The sequence below is a fragment of the Saccoglossus kowalevskii genome, chromosome 16 (genome assembly GCF_978046115.1).
Source record: "Saccoglossus kowalevskii chromosome 16, keSacKowa6.1, whole genome shotgun sequence".
NCBI classification, from domain to species: Eukaryota; Metazoa; Hemichordata; class Enteropneusta; family Harrimaniidae; genus Saccoglossus; species Saccoglossus kowalevskii.
Window position 1 is genome coordinate 3,242,378 of NC_140656.1, and position 23,807 is coordinate 3,266,184.

Consider the following 23,807-nt stretch of genomic DNA (forward strand, 5'->3'; position numbering starts at 1 on the left):
CAACTCAATGTATGAAGTGCTACAACCTGGAGTCTGTACCTGCAGGTACAAACATTCAACCAGTATTGAAGACAGCGGGCACACCATCTGATTAACATACTTAATAACCATATATGATAATGTGACCTCATTAAAAATTCTTAACTATCATATGTGGGATACTATTGTAGATATACACATTAAATTAGTGCTTGTAATAAATGCTGCGAGATCAGCCATCCTTGATGACTTTCTTGTTTTTGATAGTGTACCATCATCCCTAATGGAGATGATGCACCAATTTGTAATTTTGGTGGGTTAATTGTCCACCAACTTATGTGAGTTGAAATAAACTGTTGAAGAATTGAGGGTGGGTTTAACATGAGAGGTGATAGGACTTCATTAATGAAACCATTTCAGAGATATTATGTAAAACTGCTAATGAAATTGTGTCTTACAGGTGGAAGTGCAGGTTAATCTGACATATGCTGCATTAGGTAGCAACCGTAAATCAATAAATCAGTCAGCGTATCGTAAATTAAAGAAGGTCTGGAAAGAGGTAAGAATATTTCTGTCATGCTTTCATGATTATAGAAATTTAAGTTTTGAGATTGGTTGTGTTGACTGAGTACTAGCTGGAATGTTTCGAGTATTGGGACATTTGGGAATAAATAATAATAGGAATCATTTTTGATATACGTCATTATGCAATTTTTAATTAATTTGGAGATATTTAGTCAATTTTGAAATCAAATCTCAATTACTAATAACAGAAAGGGCATAAATTGATATAATAGCAGATTGGTGTTGCTTTGATCTGGGGATTGAAGTATCATCTCAAGTGAGGACAGTCATGTTATGTGTCGTACAATTGCTCCATTTAAGCAAGATAAAAAAGGTAACAATTAAGCTGAATTTCATATTTTTCTTGCTTCTCTTTAGAATCCCACGTCTATGGACAAGTATGGCTCAACCCTGGGTGATATTGAGCAGTCATTCCATCTTATGCCAATTATTGGTCAGTTTATCAAGTACTGTGGTGAAGGCAAAGTCCCAGAAACTATAGAGAAGTATAGGAAATCTTTCCTGGATATATACATCAAATCTGTTATCATGAGCAAGACTAAACCCACTTTACATGCACTGGTAAGAATATGAAATAAAGTCTTTACAGTTTAGACAATATCATTCTAGGAGTAAACTTTACAGATACAGTAGCTCCTACATAACTACTGTTACCATAACAACCACAAGACACAACGACTACTAACGCTTTGTAGGTTTTTCAAAATATTTTAATTGACTCCCATGTGCGAAGCACAAAATGGGAGTCTTTGCGGTTAGTGTGTATGTATGTGTGTATGTATGTGTGTGTGTGTGTGTGTGTGTGTGTGTGTGTGTGTGTGTGTGTGTGTGTGTGTGTGTGTGTGTGTATGTGTGTGTGTGTGTCCGTCTGTTCCACTGATATCTCAAGAACCATACATCAGTTTTTGATGAAACTTGGTGCATAGATGCTCTGGGCTAATGCGCAGAATTGATTAGGTTTTGGTAAAATTCCATGCATATTAATTACTTAATTTGCATGATAATAAGCTAAATTTTAGCTGTTCCATGATTGTTCCATTGATATCTAAAGAACTACTTATTGGATTTTGATGAAACTTGGTACATGGATGCTCTGAACTAATTCTTGGTTTTGATTAGTTTTTGGTAAAAATTACCTACCGTATTACCCCGGGCACGCGCCCCTCTCTGGGCAAGTGCCCACCCCCCTGTTTTCACAAAAGTTACATGTTGGGGACATCCTCGGTTAAACGCCCAGGGTGATTTTTAGCCAAGAACTGGGTCAACAATAAAGTTTTATTTGTCAAAAACGAACGCGTTTGATTTACGGTAGTTCTCTTTTTGGAGTGTGTGGTAGCCCTGAAAAGGACCGTTTTGTTTTTACGTAAAAACTCATTGGAACTTAACGACGTAAGATGAACCACGCAGCATGTGGCGCACACGTTCTGCTTTCTCTTCATTCACGATGAATCCAATATTGCAATAATCCATACCTTGGTGAGTGATTTGAAGCACTTAGGTTTGGTTTCAAAATGTAGCACTTCGCTGACTGTGAATCCATAACGGGAGCACAGTCAGCTGGCATCTGTGTCGCTGGGTGTATATGATAGAGGGAAGTTGTGCAACCAAATTTGCAGTTCGCAGTTTTTCGTCGATAAAAAAATAACTAAGGCAAAAACTCACGGCTTTCAGAATTTTTGTAATAAAAGACATTATTCTCTATCAATAATCCGCCCAAAATAGAAACATTTCTACTAATTCTTGGGTTTTTTCGTCGTTTTTCGAAAAACCTGCGATTAGGCTGCGAAAGTAGAACATTCCGGAGGGGGTGAAACGGAATAGTATCACCAGGCGATGGACGCAGGGCTTTTTGGCAACGGCCGCAAACGTATCCGTGTCCAGCCATTGGTTGGCCATGTAGAGGTCAAAATACGCGTTCTATTTTTACGCGTTAAGTTTGGCTCTTCCGTCTCTAGTACGTCCATGGATAGAGGGAAGTTGTGCAACAAATAGTACGTCCATGCTCTATCATATACACCCAGCGACACCGATGCCAGCTGACTGTGAACGGGGGCTAGCACTTTTGAGACATCACGTTGTAAACTTCCTACTTACTTTCCATTCTTCATCACAGCTATGGCATTACGGTCATGTGGATTATTTTTCTGTCGTTGAAGAAAAAACATTTTGCCGACCTCAAGTCCATTACGATAACCATAATGAGGCATGCCGATGATGGGAACTTGTTGCATCATAATTTTGTCATGTGTGTGGGTGCGTGAATAAATCCAATCTGATTAAAATCTGATGTAGTGTACGGGCTTTAATTATTTTGGCTATAAACTTATTTTAATTTAATTTTTTATTACTTTTGTTATTAATGCCCTTTTATTTTATTTTATTTTATTATTTTACTTTGATTTTGATTTTGTGATTTTTTTTAATTCCGCCCTACCTACATCTGAGCCGATGCCTATGTAACGAGATTTCAACGAGACCCACTATCGACGATTTTAGTCAATGAATCACATACCTCCTTCTATAGCGCACATGATGACGTCACCCGGCGGAGTCGGGTGGCAAAGACACTCAAATAAAATGGCGGATTATACCGACGTTAGCGACCGAGAATAACACGGCTTTTCGGTAAGTTTATCATTGTCAAATGCAACGAAAGTCATTTTTATGTTAATATTGTGGCTCGAATGGTTCGACTTTAGATCGTTATTTTGCATAGTTATTCTGGAAGTGACGATTTTGTTTCCGCCGTTTCGACCAAACACCAGTGTCTTTTTCCAGTCGCCTGCCCTGGAGACGGGTGATGTTTTGTTGAAGATCGGGCCAACATCGTCTACGGTATTGAAACCGTAGCTGTAAATATTCATCAAATTGTATCATCATTTTGTACATTATACAATAACTCTTTATTAAAGTAATTGAGCTGATTTGGACTAGAATAAAATATTTTTTATTGGAACACATCGCAATTGATCAGGAAATATTTGTTTGCTCCAATTTTCTGTGTCGATGCCGTGGGCCGGTGACCGTTATACAATTTAAAATCAGTTTGCATTGTTTACTATAGCTGTTTACAGTGTTCTAATCATTACGATTTACTTATTTTTTTGCTTCCATTCTAGATAATTATGCTCAGTGATGTAAAATTGAAGCGATGACTGAATGAACGAACCTTGGTTGGCGAAGATGTATCTGGAAGTGTACACATTTGTTGGAAGTGAAAAAAATATTCAATGTAATGACAAAAATTGTAAAATGCTGTGGAATTTCTTTTGCAAATAAAAATATACTAGCAATTTTCTATTAATGGTTTATTCGAGTGGGCAAAATATAATGTACAGAAAGACAGAGTAGAGTATCGCGACACTGAAAAGTAAGCAACTGACAGCCTGTATAAAAGGGGGGCTGTGATTGGCTGTTACTTATGCGAGATTTGAACGGGACTTACATAGGCGTCGGATCAGATGTAGGTAGGGCAGAATAAAAAAAAAATCAAAGTAAAATAATAAAATAAAAGGGCATTAATAACAAAAGTAATAAAAAATAAAATAAAATTAAGTTTATAGCCACAATAGTTAAAGCCCGTACACTACATCAGATTTTAATCAGATTGGAATAAATCATGTTAATGAGGTCGACCAGAATTTATTTTCAGTCTGTTTTTTATGTATCGCCATTTGAATATGTTTATGTATTCACAATAGTTTATAAACATTTCTCATCAGTAATAAAAGGTTTATTTGTTTCATAACCCTGTCTGCTAGTCTTCAGTAATTATGATGCGATGTATCAATACGTGCGTGAACAAAATTATGCTAATGAGGTCATTGCCATCTTGGATTACAAGTGGTAGTTTTTCCCGGCTGTTTCGACTTGCACTGATCACAGTTACTAAAAAAGTAATCGTGCATTGATTACAATACTTACCATACTTTGTAGCCAATTTCAGTGAGTAATACAACTTCATTCGCTGATATAAAACAAGTTTTATTCTTGAAATTCGACCCTGTGTCTTAGGGTTCCCACAGTTCTTGACCGAGTGCTCACGTTTATTGAAACCTCGCATAAATCAAGAAATAAGTACGTGTACAAAGTGTACGAAAGCATTCCTTTATTTGACCTTATCATACGATCACAAAAACAACTTTTTTAAATCTTTTTTGGGGTGGTCCTTGGGTAAGCGCCCACCCCCAATTTTTCCCGATTTTGTATGTTCAGGCCCCTGGGCGCATGCCCGGGGTAATACGGTAATTACTAATTACCTAATTTGCATACAGATGAGTAAATTTTCGTTTTTTCCACTGATATCCCAGGTACTAATCATCACATTTCATTGAAACTTGGTACATAGATGTCATAGGACACTGCACAGACCTTAGGGTAATGTCAGTGCATATTAATTACCTAATTTGCATAATTAATTATTTTTCAGCTTTTGATGTTTCAAGTAGTAAGGATTACATTTCAATAAAACTTGGTGCATAGATACTCAAGGACTATGCAGAGATTGATTGTTTTGCGTTAAATATTTGTGCATATTAATTACCTAATTTGCATAATTAGTTAATTTTCAGCTTTTACACTGATTTCTCAAGTACTAATCATCACATTTCAATGACACTTTGTACATGGATGCTGTAGGACAATAAACAGACCTGGATAATTGTGGATTAAAATCTGTACATATTAATTACTAATTTACATAATTAACCACTTTTAAGCTATCACACTGATATCTCAAGTGCTAATTATTCCATTTCAATTAAACTTAGGTACAATATCCTGTTCTGTCATTGTTTATTTGCATCCTGGTTGGTTGTAATCTATGTCACATGTGCACTACACCACACATTCACGGCAATATGGGATTGTTCACAGCAGTATCTCGTAACCTTAGGCCTCCAACAAAATTCAACCCTGAAGAGCAAATTTGTCTAAGACAATGTACAAACCTAATTAGTTTGGGGTTAAAATCTGTTTATATTAATTCCTTAATTTGCATAACAATTTATAATTTTTTTGGGTTCCAATCACATTTCAATAAAACTTGGTACATAGATGGTCTGTTACATTGCGCAGACCTCATTAATTCTGATGACATTATACCTTTTAACTATAATCAGACCAAATGTCAATATTTTAAAATATTATTTGTTGCTAGTTAATAAAGGTATTAATAGGATAAAATAAATAAATTAACATTACTAATAAAAATGTGTTCAGTGAACTCAACTCGTATACAGTGGAACCTCGATTATCAGAACCTTGATTATCCGAATTTCGGATTATCCCAACGAAATGTTCGTAATTTTAGGAAAATATTCCAAATGTGATAGCTGGCTTTATTTCAACAAGAAAAATGCATATTTGCACATAGTTGACAATTAAACAGCTGTTGAGACTAAGTTGGGATCTTTTATTAAAGGTGTTGACGAAAAAACAATGAGAAATTCACACTTGTGTCCGTTTTTGTTACTTGTAGACGAGCGGTAGCTTTGCCGATCATTTCTCCGATAAACACCCTATTGATCAGATATGAATAAAAACCATGAAAAATCAGAGTGCTCTTCACCTTTGAACTTGATTCCCTAGTAAACAGTACAAACGAACATACCTGTAATGATCATAAGCATTTGCTCACATGTCATCATTTAAAAGAAAGCGCACGCCTTTGAACATTGAGCAGAAAAGAGAAATTTTGCAGCGGTTAGATCGTGGAGAGAAAGCATCAAACCATCGACATACCATCGAAAAATTTATTGATCACAGTGACACCGCTAATGTGTTGAAAAGAAAGTCAATGAAACCAGCAAAAGACGAACAATTTGACCAAGCTGTCTTTTTAGTCCCTGTTCGGACGAAGTCCGAAAACGGGGACTTATAATTCGGTCTCCGCCCGTCTGTACGTCCGTCCGTCCGTCTGTCCGTCTGGAGTCATATCTCAGAATCCCTTGGACCGATTCCGTTCATTCTTTCCATGTGCATAGTACTTTATGTGGGACATATGCACATGCAGTGGTTTAGTGATTCGATTCAAAATGGCCGACTGACAGCCATCTTGTTTTTTGAAAATGTCGTATTTTGGACATGCTTTGTCAGTTTTCATTCAAATTTAGTACATAGATCATACATGTTAGGATACATGCCCCTGACCGTCCGTGAGTTCCTGAGTCTGTCCAGTCGACCGTTCGTGTGTTCGTCTGTCCATGCGTCAGTCTGTCCAACGTCATATTTCAGAATTCTGTGGACCGATTTCGTTCATTCTTTGCATGTGCCTAGTACCTTATGTGGGACATATGCACATGCAGTGGTTTAGTGATTCGATTCAAAATGGCCGACTGGCAGCCATCTTGTTTTTTGAAAATGTTGTATCTTGGACATGCTTTGTCAGTTGTCATTCAAACTTGGTACATAGATTATACATGTTAGGATACATGTCCATGACGATTTATTTCGCAATTGGATCAAAGATGGTCGACTGGCAGGCATCTTGTTTTTGTTTTTTTATGTGGTATCTTGGACGTGCTCTGTCAGTTTTCATTCAAATTTGGCACATACATGTACTTTATACATGTTAGGATGCATGTCCATGACAATTTGTTTCAAAATCTGGTCAAGGATGGCCGATTGACAGCCATCTGACTTTTTGGCCTTACTACTATATTTCCACAATTTATGTACCATTTTAATTTGTATTTGGCACATACATCATACATATCAGTGTGTTTCATAATCACATCAAAGATGGCTGAATAATGGCTGTTTTTATTTTGGCCATATTACTACTACACGAAACACATGTTTTGATGTAAATCTGTTGTATACGCCACTTGGAACTCAAGTTTCAAGGACACGCTCGCAACAACCCCTCCGCTTTAATATGACGAGCACAAAGAGAACTTAACGGGGACTGTCATTTTCAATGACTTGTTATGGTTTGTCCAACAACGTGATAAGGGTGTTCCCATTTCGGGCCCATATTACAATAAAAGGCCAGGTGTCTTTATCGGTGTATCCATGCCAACGATGACACGATCTAATCCGATCACACCATCTCCGCCGAACCCCCGATCTCAGTTGCCGATGCCGTCAATGGGTTACAGCTTTTCATGGACTGGTACGAAGCTCAAGATACCACGGAACCTATCAAGTTAATGCAACTTCGCTAACTTGCAAAGCTACAGAGAAATTGCCAACTGAAACAACAACGCCTTGATGTATTTTTTAAGAATCCTACTCGGCAATAAATGAACTGATCGGACTCGCACGACGTACATACTTTTTGCATACAGTGTTTTTTGGAAACACTTTATTTATTTGCAATTTAAGAAAAATTATTTTGATCAGAAAGGTGTTGTATTTGTAATTGATGACGATTGGTGTGTAAATAAAATACAGCAAGCAATGAAATTGTGTTTATTTTCTGTGTACATGTACGTGTTTATTTCATGGTTCGAATCAATTGTTTGAACAATCAATTATCCAAACTAATTTGCCCCCGCCCACTTGGTTTGGATAATCAAGGTTCCATTGTAAATGAACATGCACCTACATGAAGAAGTTTAATACAGTATCGCATACCAGATCAAACGCGTCTCTGAAAGTGCTGAGTGCTAAACAGTCAATATCTGTACTCTATGGGGCTGGTACACTTACGGTGTTGCTGCCACTCAGTTTATTTATCAGAAGTTCTTGCCAACATAAATTTCACAATGAATTTAATAGACAATATAATTCTAGTAAAATTACATATTAAGGAACTTGAATTGTTGTTTGAAAAAAAACATTGATTCAATATGTGCATAATGTTGATTTGTTTGTTTTGTGGAACACGGTAGCAAATACATGATCCATAGCATTACACTGTTTAAAAAAAAATGATACAATATAGTGAAAATAAGAAAAAATCCTGAATTTGAAATTCCATTTATAAGCTTTTAAACTCAAATACATAATGATGTTTAGTGCAAGAGCTCAACATTGTGTACGCCTGTAATGTGCATACATAAATTCTTGTGACATAGAAGATGTGACAACCAACTGTTAGGATGAGGTCTGGAAAAAACAATTTGTGTTTCCTATTACCCAACCTTCCTATTTTCACTGCTCGACACAAAATTGTAGCAAGCTTTTAATCTGCAAAAGAAGAAAAAGTATACAGAAAAATCTCTACCTACCTACTAACTAGCATGTTATATACACACACAATGTTGCCTGATGTAAAACAAATGTATTATTATTAATGGGAACTCATTTCCGGTTTGAATTCAAACAGCTGTTTTTAATAACAAATTGATATTTATAAACTGTTTTCTGCTATTTACTGTATATTGCAACAACAAGTTACATTTTGTATTATTACTTTTATGATTGATCCAGGAGAGCAGTAAATTTCTGCTGAAGTATGTCAGTCATGATGAGTTTAAGACAAAGATTGTACCAGCTGTCCAGAAATCAATGCTCAGAAGTCCAGAAAACGTTCTAAGAGGTGTGGACTACTCTCCTCTTTTCAATAAATGGTGGTCACAATGCTTGAAGTTAGCTGAATGAACACAACCATTTTATTTGCAAAGTACATAGAGCTGATAGTGATATAAGTATATATTACTGTAAATTATTCATTAAGTTTTAATTTCGCTATTTTTTCCAATAAGTAAAATTTGCTAAATTAAATCCATGTAAACATGTAAAATATCAATAAAAGTGATTGTGAAATTAAAACCCAGTGAATATCTACAAAATATCAAATTGGTAAAAATAAACTAATTATTTATTTATTTTGCGTCAATACTTTGTTTCTTTTTCAGCTGTGAGTGAAATGTTAGGTGGACTGTCTATTGATCTTAGTCAATATTCTAAAGATCTGGGCAAATTACTTGCAGGTAATTATCACAATCATATATGTTACCATTGGAGTCCTGTATAATAACTGTTACATAAATAACTGCACCCAAAAAATCAACCTCAAAATTGTTGAACTAAATTACATTAATCTTTATTAGAGGGTTGATCATTAAATAGTCTAGTAGGTAAGAAAATGTGAAAAAAGTGAGAATTATTTTTTTCCCTCACTCAGTAAAAAAAAAATGTCCAGTATGCTTCTTTGCCCTTAATGTCTGTAAATGTGTAATTTTTTTTTTTTTTTTTTTTTTTTTTTTTACAACAATCGGTCTCTACCCTAGAGTTTATAATGCTTCTCAAACCTCAAGTATTTGAATCTAATTCTATTTTTGGTAAATATTTGTGTGATTTTGGTGGTAATAAATGTCATTTTTAATAACTTTAAAAACCATGTTTTGATTTGATGGGTAGTTAGCATGTTGATTGATAGATTGATAACTGCAATTCAGATTTTTCTGAAAATACAAAATCTCTCTCTTAATTTCTGTTGGTGTTCTTAAGGCATTTCATGCAGAATTCTAATTTTACTGTTACTTCATGTACAATGTATACAATATTATTTTTCTGTTCAAAAGCAAAACTTTGTTTATTCATAATTAGTGTTCAGGTATCAAACCTAAGTCAGATGCTTTGGTGAAGGTTATGTTTTTGTTAAGAATATTAAAGATTATCTCAATTTCCACCTTGAATGTTGCTTAATCAGTAAAATATCTACTACTAACTTAGGCAGAATAGGTTGACTCAATCAGGAAACGTACAGTGCATTGTGGGTAACACTGCAAACTTATCCTTGATAGGGTTTACCCAATCAGGAAACAGTCAGGTTTACAGTGCATTGTGGGTAATACCAGCTTGCTCCACGCCATAACATTTTCAACGTTTTTTGCAGCACATCTACACTCAAAGAATGAATTAGCCAGAGATGAAGCAGTGGATGCCTCTAAGAACTTAGCAAAACAGTGCAGTGACCCTGGGGCATTGGAAGAACTTGTACAGCATTATTTTGCGGTACTGAATGGTACGAAATTTGTTTCTAATATAATTGCATTTGTTAAAAAACACTTTGTGTGTATGGTGATGGTAACTGTAGTTTTGCAGTTGACTTGTTGTTTAATGCACAATTGTATCCACCTGCATATATTGCAAACATTATCAGCAGCTATTACAACCAACAAGATACTTGCTTCTAATTTGAACTTCACTCTAACAAAATTATCAATATTGCATCTTGTAATACCAATAACAATAACATTTACCGCTCTGTAAAAATACATATCTGTATTTGTTTTAAAATATATCTGCACTTGTTCCTATATTATAATTTCTCTTATTACATTGATATCACATTATATATTAAATATTTGTATTTGTTTACATTGGACGCACAAGAACTATAATGCATGACTACAAAAAATGTAGGGAAAAGATCTATAATAATATGATTATCACAAGAATACCTGAAAGTATACACTCAGGCAGTACATCAGTTGATATGGTTGCTGTACTGCCTTTGTACAAACTGTCTAGTATTCTTTGCAAATACCGGTAACCTTTTAATCATCTTATGAATCTGGCACTGGTTTTCCTTGTGAAATTCTGGTATTACCTTTTGCCATTCTGGTATTATCTTTTGCCATAGAAGGCATACTTTAAAATAAATATAAAATTAGGATTTTATGTCTGAAGTTTGCTTCTTGTATTGATGTTTCAACATTTGCTTTCAGGTTCTGAAGGTAAATTGACTGTGACTATGCAGCGTATGGGAGTATTATCCGGCATTGGTAGTCTCACTTATAATACAGTCAGTGGACCAAGTGTGCAGAATTTAGCTGCTACTGCTGCAGACAACTTTATACCTTATCTGCAACTAGAAGGTGATTTAATGTTCTAAAATTTCTAAATAAATAACCTTTCTGTGCATGTCAATTAACTAGCATGCATAGTAATAAGCTTGTTTGCGATTTTTGCAAAACAACAAAGATTATATAGAACATAGTGGGTTGTGTTGACTATAAAAAAGTATGTTTGTCCTCAGCAGCCATGATATTTTCACCAATGAAGCTTATATTTGAACATTTGCTTTGTCTCCACAGTCCATGAAGGTACCTTGGTTCATGCTTTGTCGGTTCTTGCATTGTGGTGCTCTAAATTCTCAACACAAGTACCAATCAAGTTAGTGGAGTGGTTCAAAAAAGGAATAACACTGAAGACTTCTACATCTCCTGTAAGAAATGGATATCTGCTGTGTATGTTAGCAGCTTTTCAAGGTAAGCATCATATGGGAATACAAATTGTAATGACATATCGTTTGGTAGCAGGATTGTGTTTTGTGTTTTTGGAGCACAAATTGATGACATCTGATTTTTTGCTTTTGGCAACAATAGCGTGTTTGTCTATTGACAGGAAAAGTATAGATTCAGGTCCTTTGGTCAACCACCGAATCAACAGAGAACGTGCATTCTGGCCTCTTGGATTATCTGTCTGTGATATCCTTGTTTTGAATTGTTTCCAATTTGAGGGGATATCGAATGCTGGAAGCAGGGTAGTGTCTGTTTGTATTCTGATGTTATTTTTATTTCAATATATAGGTGATACTTTACTACAAGGAATGGATGTGATGCCTTTATTATTACAAACTGTTGAGAAAGCAAACTCACAATCCAGTCAAATCAACATTGTCACTGAAGGACTGACGGCCGCTAGTTTGCTTGTCAAGTTATCACTGGTAGACATACAAGCTGGTATGTATCTTGTATGACACATTGACATTCTTGTGTTTACAAGTTTGAAGGTGCTAGCTATTTTTTAAACATGCATGCACATTGAATATTTATAATTTTGTTTTAATTGTTTACACAGAATCCAAGCTTGGACAGTTTTGGAACACAATACTGAATGCAAAGAAGCAGTTGTTTGTGTCTGATAAGTTTTTGACCTCAGTGTCAGCAGATGGTAAGTTTATTTGTTGTTACTTTACTCTTGAATAATGTCTGTAGCATGTGTTTACAGCTAACACAATAAAATACTTTGTCACCATAACGTTGATATAAATTATTCATTAATCTTAGGAGTATTGCAGGTTAGTATGTTTGCCTCATTCCAAGAGGTTACGTTCACTCAGCTAACTAGAGTTCAGTTTGCCTGACCTGGTATAAAATTCAGATTGGCATCCTTTCTGATAAACACAATAGCTGGTCATGTCTTAGAAAAAAAAAATATTTTAACATTTTCATGATATACTGTTTGTTTATGTCTCCGCAATAAGCCTTTTCACAATTATGCAGCCATCTTTAAATCCCCTTGATGCAATGCATCAGAAATTAAAATTTCTAAATTTGGGAAATATTTGCAATAAGTAAGTTGATTTAGATCCAGTGCTATGAGATATCCTCAGTATGCATGTTCAAATTTGCAAATTGCGTATGGATTTCAGAATTCTAGTAGTAAGACAACTGGATGTATTGTGTATATGTGATGCATATCCCAAATAAATTGTTACTTTACAATTTATTCCTTTTGGTTGTAGTTTTACAGAACCTGTTAATTATAATAGAAAGACTTTTGTTAGATAACCACCAACGATTGAATGATGAAATAACAAGGTATGAAATATTATTATTGTAATGTTTATTTCATTAAGTATTTCTTGACCAAAAAAGCTTAGTGAGTCACAATATTAATAGTTTTTAAAGAATTACAGTATTTGCTCTGGTAGAAGAACACATAAACTAATAATTGCATTTACTGTATCTGGATCATAATGTGTTTTATTTTGACCATCAACACACCCATGTCATTTACAAAAGTACTTGATTTTGTGTTATAGAATTTACTTAAAGGCCAGTGGCCATGACAACTGTGTACATTCATATGTAAATAAACAATGCATAACAAGCACATGCATATTTGTTGCTAGGCTTAGTGTGGGACCCACATCAAATATATTCCATTGAAATTAACACTGCAACTACAATATTTTGTGTCAAAATCTGTCTATAATTATTCGTTTCATTCTTTTCAACAGTATGTGAACTTATTCAATTCACTGTCAATCCTTTTTATGAAAAAAATGATAAGATCAAATGATATACATACAATGCCATTTTAGCAGAATTTTTCCGATATGACAATGAAAGCACATTTCCTCTTTTGAAAACCCACTAAAAATATTGTCAATTTTTAAATAATTCTAGACATCAAATTCTACCTTGTAGTATATCGTTTTGTTCTCCACATATCACTGAGCAACATTTTGAGATACTATAATATGTACTTGCCATGGGAAACAATGGTAAACTACCTTAAAACAGTCAAAACATGCTATTTTCACTGTATTTTTCTCTGAACTGAGTATGGTGTTCCAAAATTTTCAATTCATTTTCTTCAATCCTTCTAATATGATGTATCAAATTTGTAAAAATAATGAAAATGACAATAATTAACTTTTGTGTAGATTTACCTTAAAGTATGTCTTATTTGGCAAGTTTTATATCATTTCAATCAAAATTTATGTAAAAACGATTGTTTTTTTTCTAGTCATTATTTACATGCATTAGTAGCTACACTAGTGCATCCAGCATGGACACTCCGGCAAAGTGCACAACAATGCTGCAAGAAAGTTCTGCGAACACCTGGTGGTACTGAAGTGGCATACAGTCTATTAAAAGAATACAGGAAACTGCTATCTTCACAAAAGGTACTGATGAAATGAGCTGAGTTGTGCTAAATATATATCATTCAAAATTACAATCTTGCCATACATTATGGGCTGCATATAGCACCATGAGGGCAGATTACAACACTATGGGGGCAGCGTATAGCACTATGGGACAACATGTAGCACTATGGGGCAGCATATAGTGCTATAGAGGCTGCACGTAGAGCTATACGGGCAGCACATAATGCTAAAGGGGCAGCATATAGTGCTATAGTGGCAGCTTATAACACTATATAGGGCAGCATATTATTTGAATATGTCTGTCTGTTGGACATAATATTGTGAAGATGTGTACTAGTATGTAATTTTGTTTTGCAATTCAAAACAAAATGGCTGACACAGATTGTCTGTGCCTGTGGTATTTTGTGAATTCTCACATCTTACACTTCAATACAGATGTGTACATCTTTCATATGTGCTCACACTAACTAATAAAATCTATTCACTTAACAGGTGCAGGATTATGAGAACCTTCTTACCAGTGAAGAAAGTAGTGCAGAACCCTCAAAGGTGATACGTCCACAGATACTTGTCAGTGGATTGAGTATGGTTGTCTTAGGACCAGATTTTACTGATAGTAAGGAATGTCATGCCTTGGCTATGGAAATACTTTTTGACACACATCATCCATGTATAGGTAAGAATAGAGTAATTTGGAGTACTGTACATGTTGTAATTTATTCATCAATTGAGAGTAAAAGGTTGTCACTTGGTTCTGAATAGTTGCCAGAAAGATTACTAAAAATATTGCATCACTGGTCACCATGTTAGTTCTTATTTGGTTGATGTCACTTTCATTCCTGTGTTGTCTGTTACTTTTTCTACACTTTTATTCTGAAACTCGGTTATATGAAGAATTTTTTATGAGAAATTTTTGCAATTGTGAATGGAAATAAAAATTCTTGGAAAAGGACACATCAACAACAGTTGTTATGTCTGATGCATTGTTGACCCATTGTCCTTGTATATGTCTTGTCAACATGTTCTAAGGAGAATCAAGGGTTCATAAAATAAGGGTTTGCATTATTCATAACCCTGTATGGTAATATGCAATGAAGGTCACATAAGATGTAAACTCTTGTGCTTTGTGAACATTTAAATTTGAAAGCAATTTAATTTTGTGCACATCAATCAACCATAGTTCTAACCAAAACTGTCACAGAAGGCAATAATTGTTTGTGTAAACAGAAATGAGCGAAATTATTGTTACTTTTACACATTTTGCAAAAAGCACTGACACTATCAAAATGATCCGAGATGAACGACAAACATGTTCATTTGCACACTCACTAAATTACATTATTTCTAAAAATGTAGGTTTATTTTCAATTCATGTGTGAATTTCATCACATATCACACCCTTCATACCTTATTATATATTTCCATGACGATATATTATGAAAGTCAAACTGGTTTTCAATTGACATGAATGTTATAGAAATCATCTTGTTTGATGCAGCCTCCTAGGTTGGATACCGTGTTTATCTTTATCTGGCTTCCTACCAAAGTACTGCTCGGGGACTGTTTTCTTAGAGATCACTGTCTCTCTGTTTAGTTTGTAAATGTGCATGTATTTGTGAATTACATGTACCTTCAATTTTGTTTATGTCTCTTGTTTGTGTACCCCTATCTTATTGATTATTATATATTTCTATCAGTGGTAATTGTATGGCATGTGTAGTAAAGTCAGTAAAGTTGATTACATTTATATGGTCATACTTGTTTAATTCCTAGTATATGCTAACCCAAACCTTTGGACTGATTTACTGGTAAAATTGAAGGTGGAGCCACTCCAGTTTGTGGCTGAAAAAGCTGAGGAAATATTCACCAAAATTACATCAGGAAATGAAATTACAGAGGTATGTAGAGGATTGTTTTTCTTACTTTCAGCAGTACTAGGATTACAAGTGTAATATGCTGGAGTTGTGTAATGATATTAAATTTATTGTTATTGAAAGTTTGAAAATGTGGTTGTCTCTGAAACATTAAAATTTGTCTTAAGACAAGTATTTATTAGATAAAGTTGTGCAACTTTTCAATGTATGATGATATTGCAATGGCGCACCGTGAGTTCCATCTGTGGCTATCAAAAACAATTTCCCACAAATAGCACCACAAAATGGAATGAATGATACGACCTACAGTAATATTGTGAACGGAGAAGTGAAAGGTTAATTTTAGTTCTGCTCTTGAAAAGCAAACAAATTTGTGCGTATGCAAGGACACTCGAAAATCAATGAGACCAACACTAGTTCATCAGTTCTTCCACAAACTCACTCACTCATTTACATTTATTATTTCTAGAAATGTTCAGATTTTATGATAATGTCTCAATTCAAATGGTCCATGTATCTTCATTGTATTATATGGCTTATGTGTCCTCGCAAGCTTGGGCGTTTCTACCACACGACTTCGGGCCGCCAAAGCTGCATCAGTCTATACTAAATAATGCTGTTTTGTCCTTGTATATTGCAAACCCAACAAAAACCAATTAATATTCACAACGAAGAATTTTTCATGATTTGATGATTTTACGACATTCAAAATTTTGCTAAAGTCATCAACACTTATGAAATTTGAGTTTACAGAATCATTATTATCTTGACATTGGTTCCGATATGTTTTATATATTGTTTTCCTTTTTATAGCCTCAACTAAATGCATTGAAGACACTAGTTCGTATTGCACCAAGTGAAATGCTTCCACGCGTCATTACTCATTGTGTCAGTTTCCTTGGGACGGCGGAACTTTACAACATCACCCAGGATGAGTTTGCCATTTTGCTGACACCAGAAGGAGAGTTGTATAATAAATCAGTGCTTGCAAGGTAAGTACACAGTCATGTCAAATCATCATGCTGTCGTTCACCACCATTTTTCGCTAACAAAGTGTAATATGTCAAGTATTGTTGCGGATAGTGGTATGCGATTAGTGCTATAATGGAGGCATATGTGGTCATGTAACCTAATTAATATGCATAACTGTAATGTATTAGGCAATAAATAAATACCAGATGTGCTTCTAATATAGTAAATACAGTATTCCTTATTTGTACTTCATGTCATCAGTATTCTTAGCACATGGAGTTCTTTTTAAGCTTTTTGTGACTTTCCAAGTTGTTGGACTGGCAGCCATTTTCGTCCATTATTAAAACATTTTTTGGAGAAAGTCTGTAATAATTTCTCTTGCACTAATTTTGAAGTTTGAATGTCAAAAGATGTGACTATGATGTCATTGACTTTTTATGTTTGCAGAGATTTATTTTATTTGTATAAGAAGTGCTACCGTTAAAGTCCTAATATAAACCGCATACGTAATAGTAACCGCACCCCCAATTCCAGCTTCGGGGTTAAAGAGTTCTTAACAAAAATTGAAAACTTGAAAAGTACCTATTACTAACCGCACCCCCAATTCAACAAGACCATGACTGACTTCATTGTTTCAAACAGCTGTTCCAAAACGGCATTGTTCCTAATCCTATTCATTTGTTTCGACAACATGCCTAAAAATATTCACACCTATTTATTGTTCAGCGGTGATAAGATGTCAGACAGGCAATGAAACTGCTTTTGTTCTGGCGGCGACCTCTGTCAATACTCTTTCTGAATACGTCTGTGTTTCATAAGTTTTAGACAATGAGCTTTTATCACCGTAAAAGTGTTAAACTGAGCATTGAAGAATAATTTATCTTTCGAAAACAAATAATTTCTTGATTTAAAAAAAAAATCATGCCGTTTTCCCATGGAAATCAAAGGCAAAAGATCGCACTACATTATCGGTAAATCTCTTCCGTGTTGCGTTCACCTTGAGGTCGCTGAACTGTCATTAACAAATTTAAATGAGCTATGTAATTTAAACACGTGGGCACCATCCAGTATTTTGATTGGTTAATTAGCGACTTGACCTATCCGGTCAATAATACGTCACGTGAGCATTCAAAAACATGGCGGATATCGTATCGGCTGTTTACATGTGACTGAAATCATTCGCTTACGGGGAAACTAAGTTGAATTTTACTTGCATTTTATAACAATTCAACAAATTTATTTTTCGTGCGTTATTGTAATCACTACTAAATAATAATCACCAATATCAACACTTCGAAAACAAGTAAGTTATTCACTTGTGACCCGCAGCATGGCCGGATCGAGCTACCGTTCTGTGATCATTTGCTACTAAGCAGTGCATTCGTGTTTTTATTTGAAACTTCTGTTAGAATATACTTTTCGTTACCAAGAAAATTAAAAAAAAATAAATGCATATTACATTAAAAATACTGAGTATTTTTTGTATCATGTGGATATTTTTTTTGATTGACTGTAATTTTTCAACATTTCGTAACGCCTATTTTAGAACCAAAATAAGGCCTTTCACTCTTTTCCGATGCCTATTCAAGAGATTGTACGGTGTATTGTTTGTTTTGTGCATGTGTTGTGGACAAAAAATGACCACGCCCATTTAGTGATTGCAATATGTACGTAATAGAAACCGCACCCCGAACTTGAGCTTTTGATCCCAATTTTTAAATTGATACATTGTAATATAAACCGCAGTTTAATAGGACTTTAACGGTAATTCTAGAAAATTGTTTATTTGATTGCAGTGCTGCGCAGTCTGAAAGTATGAACTTTGGATCAATGCGACGAGAAAACAAAGCTTACTCATACAAAGAACAACTCATGGAAATGGAACTTAGGAAGGTAAGAACTGGTGGCTTTTTCAGAAATTTTTCATTTTGTGTTGTTGGGTCTGTCAATAGAAAACTAATTGTACTGCATTGCCAGGATTCCTAATATCATATTTGCTCTACTAAAATCTCATATAAACATTTGCATGCTAGGTCATCCAAATATAACCTTTTTTGACCGTAGACACGTCAATATCATTTACTAATAACCACATGCACTAGTAATAGAGCAAACAAATTGTGTATATACTGTAAAATACTTTATTTTCGCTATTTCCGCTGAAGGAATGATTCAGTGAAAATAAAATCCAGCTAATATACTATTTTTTACTTTCAAGTCTTCAAAAATCAGTGAAATTTTACCACACAAAACACCCAAAAATTCGTTTTACAAAAGTCAATTCAAGCTGAAATAAAGTATTTCACAGTAGTTATTTGTAATTAGTTAATGCGACTACCCTATCCAACTGTCACCAAATTACACTAACTTCACTAACATTTGCCTCAGGCAAAACCTGTTTACAATATTTAATTTCTTGCAAGCTGCGTTTACTGAATCATTCTTCTGTCTTCACCTATTTGTGAAACAATTTCTTCTCCATGTAAGGAACTTGAAAAGAAAAAAGCTGCTAAGACAGGCAAAAAAGAACCACAGTTATCTAAGAAACAACAAGAGATCATGCAAGCAGAGCTTGAGAAAGAGTCAACCATTAGGAAAAAGATGAAAAAAGTAAGTCTTGTTATTCATTACTACATTCACTGGGTGTATGCAAAATAAACTGGTATTTTTCAGTATTGCTGTCAGCAGATGCCAGATAACTTCTTTGAACCTGTAATTAAGAGTCCTAAAATTAATTCTCTGATTTTGTAGCTAATTTTGTCGTCTTTGTTTCTTTCAGTTGGATGTACAGTTGTCTAATATCACACATATGTTGATGTGCAGTTCTGATGGTAATATGAAATCAATGAGGCAACATGTCCCCACTTTACTGAGGAGTCTACTCTCCTTAGTTTCGTCATTATTAGCAGCTCCTCATGTGACTAAAGTTTTTTTGCATCTTAGAAAATGTGCATTTGATTCAAATATGACTGATTTAGGTAAGTCTTGCTGCCTTTCACACGATTCTATACTATTCTTGAAGGCAGACATCCAGGCATTTTCACCGCCTGGCAACCATCACAAAGGCTGAAAATACTTTGGGATAGATATGCATCATGTGTAAATTTGCTTGCTCAAGATTTCTTTGACTTTAGCTGTTTTCACTGACTCTTCAACCGGTTTTCCACAGCTACGTGCACACTGCCCATAGAAATATATGTAAAGCATAATGACAACCAACTCATAATATATTTAATTAAATACACATATGTTAAGTAATGAAAAGTGCAGACAGAATATTTACTTTAAAATTTGTGGTTTCTATTAAGATGGTACAGAGGGGATACGGCTTCAAATACAGATTTTACGGTACTGCCTGCTGATAACAGTAGCATGTTTCTTTTGTAATGTGCTCCATGAAATGGTGAATTGATTTTTTAATAACTTGTACATTTTGTTTAAATAAAACTTACATATTTGTACACAGGCAATGTGGTTGCATACTCGACACTAAGACTTCACAGACCCCAGTGTGATATTGACAGTGAATGGTGTCAAGAAGATCTCATTACCCAGGCTACTGGAGTAGTAAACATGCTTTACAACACCACTGTACCTACAAAGAACACCCAAAGCTATGGTGTCACAAAGAAAGCTGAATCATTGCCGCCTGCTAGTTTCTCATACTGTTTTCCATTTTTGAGATGTGTTTTGAAAGATGGTGGCAAGGAAGTCCATGGTGATGATGTTGTCATGGAAATGGCTGTTGAAATCATCACTGTACATGCACAGTTGAGGTCACAATCATCAGTTGAGCAAGAACAAGTAGATGAGGTATGTTTTTAGCATTTGTTAACATTATTATAAATGACAATTTTGTTTTGTTTATCAGGACATTTTTTTGGAATAACCATATGTTCTTGATATTTGAAATATGATTTGTTGACCATTTTGATTGTAAAGGATGATGTTGGAGGGGACATGGTTTTAGTTGTGTGCGTTTTTTTCTCTCAACTGAGGTTTGTTGAAACCTTTTCATATAAATATTGCAATACAGGAAGGACCTGACTTGTTGCCGAGGAGAGACATGTTACGATTGTTGACTCAATTGATAGCTACAAGTACACCAAAGTTACAACAGATGTCAAGCAAAGCACTGCTGGATGTTTGTATGTGTGCAAGTGGTTTAAATGGTTGTACTATAGCTGAACAAGAAGAGATAGATGTGTTATTAGATGTGCTACAGTCACCATGTAATCTGGTTAGAGAGGCTGCATTACAGGTATGTGTTGCTATGATACAAATTTTGAGATACTGTAAAATACTTTATTTTCTCTTGGAATTATTTTTTGCTATTTTTGCTGAAGGAGTGATTCAGTAAAAATAAAATCCAGCGAATATACCTTTTTATCTATATTTTACATTCAACTCACCAAAAATCAGTGAAAATAAATTCCATTCAAAATACTCCCAAAGTATTTTCAGCGAAAATTAATTTCAGTGAAAATAAATTATTTCACAGTAGTTGCCTGTATGGTGTAGAATAGGAGTGCATAGTAGTGTTGCCATCAAAACTCCATTTTCACTTGCATATAACATGGTTAAAATACTTTTAACAGTTTATTAATATTGGTTGCTAGGAACATTTGTGAGCTGCTGATTTAATGGTGTTTGTCAGGACATAATTTTGCAAAAATTGCTGTGATATGTCTTTGGGATCCAGGTGACATTTTAACAAATTTCATGATTTTCACTGACTTGCAAAATCCAAAAACATTTCTGTAAGTTAATTACAAACTTGTGCGACGTTGGAAAGTTTACACTTGCATATTGCTTCATTAAAAAAAGATATTTCCATCAAACAGCAAACAATGAATTAAGAAAACATAGATTAGGATGCACCATATTTTGTCTGAACAATTGTACAGCGTAATCCAGCATAACAAGATTTTTTCAAAACCACCATATATCTAAACTTGGCAGAGTAATGTGCCTAAATATGGCTTGTATTAGTAATACTGGTAAGTACTTAAAAAAAAAAAGTTTAAATGATACTCACTTTTAAAAGTCAAAGTTGATAGCCATTGAGAGTTAACTCATGCTTGGACTGTACTGTATCACTGTATTATTATTTAAGTATGAATAGGTTAAAAAATCATCCGTGTATTTGATATCCTCATAACATGAGATTTTATCCATTATACCAGGGTTTATTGGCTTTGACTCTGATTCTACCAACTACTGATGTCAATTATGAAGAGGCTATTAAATTAACTCAAAGAGTATGGGTGGCTAAACATGACACTGAAGAAGACAATGTCAAGTTGGCTGATAGGTAAGAATATAGATAATATTAAACTGTTGCACATGTGAATTACCAGACTCCCTAGACTCATTGAAAATTGCTACATGTATGATTTACCAGACTCCTTAGACTCATTGAAAACTGTTGCATGTATGATTTACCAGACTCCCTAGACTCATTGAAAATTGCTACATGTATGATTTACCAGACTCCTTAGACTCATTGAAAACTGTTGCATGTATGATTTACCAGACTCCTTAGACTCATTGAAAACTGTTGCATGTATGATTTACCAGACTCCTTAGACTCATTGAAAACTGTTGCATGTATGATTTACCAGACTCCTTAGACTCATTGAAAACTGTTGCATGTATGATTTACCAGACTCCTTAGACTCATTGAAAACTGTTGCATGTACAGTAGAACGTCGATTATCCGGACATCGAATATCCAAAATTTTCGGTTATCCGGACCTACTGTGTGTCCCCCAAAGTTTGTATGCAGGTCTGGCTGTGTTCCGTATAATACAAAAGTCAACTGTAACAATAAATACTACAGTCGTCTTGTGTGATTTCCTGGTGCAACACTTTCAATAAAGCTATTATCAACATGTAATCCAACGTCTTTCACATGTACGTTCATTGTTTACAGTGTCTGCGCAAACAATAAAACGAATTACAGTATCCAATAATTTCCTAAATTCAGACAAGCCTAATATTGTGTTCCACTGTAAATAAAAAATGTCCTAAAAACACAAACTTCATCAAATGTCTTCTCCACTGTTTACAGTCAAATCCTTAACTTTACCAAGTTGTAAGTCACCGCAGTTCGGTTACGTTTCCCGGGAAAATTGTACGGGGTTCCACTGCCGTCAAAGAAACGCGACAATGAGCCGATCCCATGTTTTTTTCCGATTTTTAATTTTAATGTCCAGTATCAGAAGTCGCATTCTTTTTGGAATAAAAAAGAAAAAATAACTTCTGGGATGTCTTGCCACAGAAGCGATGCCAGTTTAATAGTGCAGTGAAAAAGAGTGACGAAACGACAACTCCTTGGTGTGCCTCTTTGATGGTTTATCAACAGACAACGGCAACCAATGACCACAGTCGGCGGGCCGTTTGATGGTTCACAGCGTCGAAGTGTTTACGTCCGGTGATCACAGTAGCCAACCTGGATTTTTACAACAATTTATTATGTCAATCGTTCTAGGTGTTAAAAACTTTGCTGAATCCAATAAAATTGTTTCTTAGATTCAAGTGCAGGACTGAAACGAAGGATACATGTAATGAAAACAGCCAATGACTATCATTTAGAGAAATCCGTCTTCACTTGGTTCCGGGACTTGGTTTTCCCAAGAAAGAAGCAAAGGAACTTTATTATTGCTACATTTTACGGACATTTTGAAACATTTTTTAACATTCCAGCGTGCAACATTTTTATTACAATGTATTACTGATTAAATAAAAATGTTTTTAATGACGTACCAGGTATGTACGACCTAGAAATAGTGCCGTATGCGAGTACCAAGTTGCGAGTC

The 23,807-nt window shown here is 34.8% G+C and overlaps 1 protein-coding gene across 1 annotated transcript in view; it reads left to right on the forward strand.

The window, feature by feature from the left end:
* Nucleotides 1-23,807, forward strand: part of LOC100372674 (stalled ribosome sensor GCN1-like) — a 75,422-nt gene that overhangs the window by 9,496 nt on the left and 42,119 nt on the right. The window contains exons 5-24 of the mRNA XM_006818077.3: nt 440-538; nt 922-1,125; nt 8,941-9,049; nt 9,369-9,443; nt 10,352-10,480; nt 11,187-11,336; nt 11,556-11,729; nt 12,051-12,203; nt 12,322-12,414; nt 12,989-13,064; nt 13,999-14,158; nt 14,633-14,816; nt 15,914-16,038; nt 16,828-17,006; nt 18,783-18,879; nt 19,474-19,596; nt 19,766-19,964; nt 20,453-20,799; nt 21,023-21,247; nt 22,173-22,300. Coding sequence (XP_006818140.2) covers nt 440-538; nt 922-1,125; nt 8,941-9,049; nt 9,369-9,443; nt 10,352-10,480; nt 11,187-11,336; nt 11,556-11,729; nt 12,051-12,203; nt 12,322-12,414; nt 12,989-13,064; nt 13,999-14,158; nt 14,633-14,816; nt 15,914-16,038; nt 16,828-17,006; nt 18,783-18,879; nt 19,474-19,596; nt 19,766-19,964; nt 20,453-20,799; nt 21,023-21,247; nt 22,173-22,300 — 3,029 coding nt within the window. The remainder of the gene's footprint in view (nt 1-439; nt 539-921; nt 1,126-8,940; nt 9,050-9,368; nt 9,444-10,351; nt 10,481-11,186; nt 11,337-11,555; nt 11,730-12,050; nt 12,204-12,321; nt 12,415-12,988; nt 13,065-13,998; nt 14,159-14,632; nt 14,817-15,913; nt 16,039-16,827; nt 17,007-18,782; nt 18,880-19,473; nt 19,597-19,765; nt 19,965-20,452; nt 20,800-21,022; nt 21,248-22,172; nt 22,301-23,807) is intronic.